This window comes from Aptenodytes forsteri, unplaced genomic scaffold (genome assembly GCF_000699145.1).
Source record: "Aptenodytes forsteri isolate BGI_AS27 unplaced genomic scaffold, ASM69914v1 Scaffold283, whole genome shotgun sequence".
Classification (NCBI taxonomy): domain Eukaryota; kingdom Metazoa; phylum Chordata; class Aves; order Sphenisciformes; family Spheniscidae; genus Aptenodytes; species Aptenodytes forsteri.
This window is the reverse complement of record NW_008794167.1, coordinates 543,901-549,721: the sequence shown is the minus strand read 5'-3', so window position 1 is coordinate 549,721 and position 5,821 is coordinate 543,901. Positions and strand designations below refer to the sequence as shown.

Sequence of the window (5,821 nt, the reverse complement as noted above, 5' to 3'; positions counted from 1 at the left end):
GATCTTCGCGACTGACGGGGTGGAGGGGGTGCGAGGCGGTGCAGCCCACGGGGACAGCGTCGTATTCAGGCGCCGAGCCCGAGTTAGCGACGGCTGCATCGCCGGTTTTCCTGCCAGTTTTCAAGCCTGTTAATGTTGTGCTGAAGTGAGAGAGGGGAGGGGCTGACGTTCAGGCACTGTGTCTACGGCGACACAGAGGCAACGCTTCCGCCCACCGCTGTCACTCTCAAAGCACGGGTTGTACATCTCGCCCCCTCCCTGCGTCTGTCAAAGCATTCGCCACCATCTAATACTTGTTCTGCACTTGTCTTACCTTTAGGAGCGCCTTGAAATTATTTTCAATAGCACGTACGTACCCCCGTGTTACGTTTTCAAAAATGAAAAGGAGGTAGGACAAGTCCCTTGCGCATGCAGCTGAATTGGGAATAGCACTAAATAGTAATGCTCTTACCCAGTTTTATTTTTCATTAATACAGTCCCTGGTTGCTAAAAGACCCCTTCTAAGAACACACGACATTAAAAATTTAAGATAAAGACTGTTAAAATCTATATTGGCTAAAACATCCTTTAGCTCCAATTACAATATATGAAAAATGTAGAGTAAACAGAATATAGACAAAAGGGAATACAAATAAATTAGTATCTAGAAGGGCCAAGTACAAAACTCTCCCCGAATATTTGTTTCATTTCATACTTAAAAACCTTAGTCTAAAAGAAGAGAGAAGGAAATGTAAATAAATTGCTCCACTTCTGTCATCGACATGATCTATGTAACTCTTCTGTTCTTGCTTCTCGGTTAGATCAAAGTCATGATGCACTTGAAACTGCCAGCTTTTTTAGATGGTCCATGAATACCTGGAGACTAACATCATCTGTCAGGATTGGAGCTCCCGATTCCTGCAGAAAAATAAAGAAATAATGAGCCTAAAATAGTATTGTTAACACTGGGGATTAACTGAAAGCAAATCAGATGTCAGCACTCTGAACTAACTGCCCACTGAATCAACCACCTTTTTTTCCTGCAAAGGACAGATCGAGTGCAAAAGATGCTACTCTTTGGCAGCAGCACTGACACTATCCTCTAGTGCCATCTGAACTACTCAAAAAAAGAAAGTCTCTTCTTTCTAAAGCATTAGGAGTTTTGCTGCCCAAAGCTCTACACAAACAAGATAAAGAAAGAGGATATAAAAGTCTAGTATTCTCGGATAAATTAGATCTATATGTATCCATACGCTAGTTACTTTTTCTAAAAAACTACACTGTGACCTAAGAGTTTTAAATCATATTTGTAGGGAAGGGTGAAGATAAATTTCTACATCAGGTCATCTGAAACCTGTAAGAGCATATTCTACATCAAATTAGTTGCTTCCTTCAGTAGCAGCCACCACAGAAAATTCTCCTGCTCTGCCTGTGCCCCACGTGTAGCTGCAATACAGGAAGGGAGATCAAAGGGGCAAAGCACTCCTTGTGGAGACCACTCATCTCCTGCCATCAAGCTGCTGAGGTACTGAGCTGTTGTGGCAGCACCTCTATTTGGACAGCCGTTCCTTGCATCCATTGAGAAAAAGCCCCAAAGTCAACTGTATTTTACTGAAAATTTGGGGGGATTCAGTACAAGAACAGGAACATGAGTTTAGTCATCCAGGCTTGAAAACTATTCTGACCATCTCGTTTTCTAGTGCTCCCCACCAGTACTCTTTATCTTATCGACAACCATGGACTTCAATAAGCAGGATGAATAAAAATCTAACCTGCCTAAGCTTTAGAGACAAATCTAATAAATCAGTTGTGTCTTTTAAAATGCTACAACTACTGCAGTCTCAGCTGGTAATTCCATTATCAGATCCTTTGGTACATAGAAATAACCTTGTTTCCTTGCACCGCAGAGCACTGTAAGATTTTCAAATCCAGACACAGATGTCTGCAAAAAGCTCTTAGGTAAGAAATAGAGGACAAACGTAACCTGCTCACGGTTTGTGGCCATGTGTTGGAACAGAATGGCTACTGCGTAGACAAATATGTAAGTGCACATTTTACAGTATTCCCAAACATGAGCAGCTCTTCCATTGCTTACCTGTCCCCAGGCATAGAGGTTATTGTGGGTCTGAGAAGGGTTCACTTTAGACAAGAGGAACCGGGCCTATTAAGACAAAACATCAGAGAAGTAGTTTTGCAAAAGGACAGACCTGTCAGCTCCCTCAAGACTTCTTACCGCCTTAGATACATGACTAGCAATATTCCTCTGCTTTTGCAAGCAAGGTACTAATTTAACTTAAACAGGTTTCAAGTCCAGAAACAGCCCTGCTCCACAATTTTTTGCTGGACTTAAAAGCAAGCATCTGCTTACTTTGAATGGTCGTGTGTTCTGCAAGGATAAATAAGGGATACTATGACTCCACTGTGACTCCCATAGGGCAGAGACAACAGTATTGCTTAAATGCCTTATAATTTTACAAATTGCTTTGCAAGAAACAATATTCAGGAACCTTATAACAGAGTAAGGTTGAGGAAGAAACCTTGGGGGAGGGAAAGGGGGGAATCAAGTTAAAAACTCTGGGCGCTTTCCTATCCTCTCAAAATGAGAGCAGGAATTCGTGCTGGTTGCGCTCCCTTCCCTGCTATTACTTTGGAGTTAGTTTACCACAAGGTGGTGTCAGTACTCTATGGGCACCTCTATTTGGAAAGGGAAAACACGATCTCTCAACTCTCTCCAAGGGGCACGGAGTGCTCTGCTACAGCAAGGGGCGCTCGCCTGGCAGGGCAGCTCTGGTTCCATGCGACACGGGCATGTCGTCAGCACTGCTGCATGCCCCTATCTGCTCTTTGGGAAAGAGGTCAGTGGAGAATCAGCATTAACACTGTCGCATCAGAAATTAATACCAAATTTTTGTTTCGGAGCATCAGTTCCTGCATCTTCACTGCTACAAACAAGCCAGACACCGACAAGCACTGCGCAACTGCAATTCCAGGAAGAACAAAAATAGGAACTATTTTATATCCTCATTCGGCATGAGAATAAAGGAACAGATGGTCAATCATTCAACGTAGCTTACTGTCCTAGCAAGCTAACGCCACTCCCTGTCTTGGGTAAGTTTAGATACATAGCCAAATCATTTCTTTCCCACCTCTTTGGGGAATAAAAAGATAATTAAGCTGGCTTTTTCAGGTTTTTTTCCCATCCTCAGATTTCAAAAGCATATCCAGCAAGTGACTGACTTATTAAAAGACAATGTTGTAGTAAGAGCTCATGAGAAAATATGCAAGCTCTATACTTTGAAGAGCTAAATTAACACTGTGTTTAACTTACAGAACCATCCTTTTAGTAAAGCAGAGAAAGACAGGTATTTGCCCTATTCAACAACAGAAAGAGTTCCTCAATAAACCTCCTTACCTGACTGCCCCCATGTTCAGTGTGGATGTAACGCGGCATTGGGAATCTAGCCTGCAAGATTTCCTGGGCATCATCCAGTGGGGCTTGCAGTAGGTGCTTGAAGTTTTCATATTCAGGCATGTCTTGGTAACCAGCTTTCTGCCACTGTGCAATAGTCTATTGACGGGACAGGGAGGAAATGAAAAAATAGTAGAGACGTCTGCAAGCCTCCCCTTTTTAACCTGCACGTCTTAAGGCAGCAGAACGTTACATGTACTTCTGCTTACAGAGCACAGGGCAAATGCACACTTTCACTACTCTGGCAATAACATTATTTAGTTTCTGTCTGTTCCTGAATTTAAGAACAGGCACTCAACAAGCTGGTAGCAGTTTGTGCAGTGCAAGAGCAATTCATTGAAAATGATCTTCAAGCCTTTATGTTTCAGCCTGCGCCAACAGAGAAACACAAAGCATTTACAAATCACTGACGTTTTGAATCTGACTTGGTCTTAAACGAAGCAGCCGTTGCCTTACAGTATTTTCAAGGTACCTAACAATACGTACCTAACAATTGCAGATCACACACTTAGCTCTTCCTTTGTCTAAATTTTACTGCAACAGTAGGTAGAAACTGTTTAAGTTAACTCTGGAAGATTTATTGTCATTGTTGACACAAGCGTTCAACTCCTGTTCACAACAATTGGGTATCCCTGCTCACTTCTCAAAGGGAACAAATCCTGTACGGAGTGAAGTCGGGAGCTAATAATGGAGCTGCCGCAAACTATCATGCCAAACTTCGAGCATTCTAATAGCAGTCGTTAAATGAAGTAGCTTAGTTCAAAAACAAAGGCAAGAGCTAAAATGCCTCCCAAAAAGTTTTTAGCTTAGTTCAAAAACAAAGGCAAGAGCTCCCAAAAAGTTTCCACTAATAGTAATGTTTGACCATAAACCAAAATGGGTTTATTTAAACTACTCCAATCTGATGCCATGTTTAAGTAGAAGGAATTGGATGAGGGCCACTCCCCAAGCAGGACTATAAAGGATACGAGGGGGAAAAAGGCATCAAAGAACAGGGAGACTTCCAGAGAAAAAAGTGGAAAGCCAGCTTCCTCTTCATCCCTTACCCCATAACTACTTTAGGGTATGAGACATCTCCATTCTGCATCTACAGTAGCATATCGCTCCCTTACAAAACCTGACAGGACTGAAATACAGATCTACGGGTCTGCATACTGAAGAAGCACTGGAAAGCCAAGGCTTTGGATATTGGTATAAATCTGGATGTTCAGGGGCAGCCAGTACCTAAGCGCTTACCTCAGTCACGATGGAAGGAATATAGGAGCAACTGTCAAAAATGTCCGATATTTAAAAGCAAAAACTGGAAAAATCCGTAACTGATTTCTTTAAGAGCAGCACTATTTAAGTATCAAAACCCAGCAACCAAGTACGTCACGTATGTGAAAAATCAAACTGCAGCTCTCTGCCCTGCTTAGTTTCAAGTTTCTCCGTCCTTTTCCAGGCATGGTAAGGGACCATCTTCATTACCAAGCTAACATGACAGTTATTCCTCAGTGCAGAATACATCCTTAGTGACTCCAGTAAGATTTTTTTGTTACGTCGGACTGTGTGGTAATTGTATTACAACTGGCAGCATGTATACGATGTCATTATGCTAGTGTGGGCTTTGCCAGCAGCTCATTTTATACTAACAGTGACACTGTCTGCGTGCATGGCAGGAGGGAGGGAGTGCAAACAGAGAAAGAGAACTTATTTCACTGTACCTCACCAAGGTAGATAACTATCTGGAAGAAAGTATCCATCAGTAGGATTCTGTCAGGAAGAATACTGCTGCTGTCCAAAAGCACAGGCTGGGGAAAATAAAGAAGAAAGTCAGGCATCACTAAGCCCTCAGAACTGTATTAACCTTCATGGCTGGCCAAACAGCTTGCTCAGCCCTGCCCGTATAGATGTGACTTCACATCTATACAGCTTCTCAGTCCACGTGAACGCCTTGCAGAGCACGGTCAGCCTCCTGCAGCATCACTGAATGGAGCAGCAGGTTATCAGCTACTGCATGAAGCGCAGGATGCAAGAGAGCAATTTCTATGGCTATCCAAGTTTAATTTGAAATCACCTTGAACAAAAGCATCTCAAGAATAATAAGGAATAACATGTGAACTCTGGCAAATGCTGCCAAGAAGGTTTCAAAGTGTTACTCCAGCAGCTTCTGCATTTCTTTCCTGCCAGACACACTCCTTTCAAGGAAGCTGTCAGTACAAGGGAATCTGTGTCTGCCCATTGAATACTTGAACATAGTTAAGCACTGCTGCATGAACAACTGGAAACAAGCAGCTGGTGGGAGATTATGACCTGGAAGGGCTGAGGCTTGCTGACTTACGCAGCAGAAATGGCAGCCTCTGGCAGAGAAGCAAAAGTGATACTGACAGCCGC

At 42.8% G+C, this 5,821-nt stretch overlaps 1 protein-coding gene across 1 annotated transcript in view; it reads right to left on the bottom strand.

Moving 5' to 3' along the window:
• Window positions 1-644: 644 nt before the first annotated feature.
• The window catches only part of SEC23B (Sec23 homolog B, coat complex II component), a 16,503-nt gene continuing 11,326 nt past the window's right edge, over window positions 645-5,821 (bottom strand). Inside the window, exons 16-19 of the mRNA XM_009281530.1 lie at window positions 5,152-5,238; window positions 3,392-3,547; window positions 2,075-2,140; window positions 645-897 (exon numbers count right to left, since the gene is read on the bottom strand). Coding sequence (XP_009279805.1) covers window positions 808-897; window positions 2,075-2,140; window positions 3,392-3,547; window positions 5,152-5,238 — 399 coding nt within the window. The 3' untranslated portion in view covers window positions 645-807. The remainder of the gene's footprint in view (window positions 898-2,074; window positions 2,141-3,391; window positions 3,548-5,151; window positions 5,239-5,821) is intronic.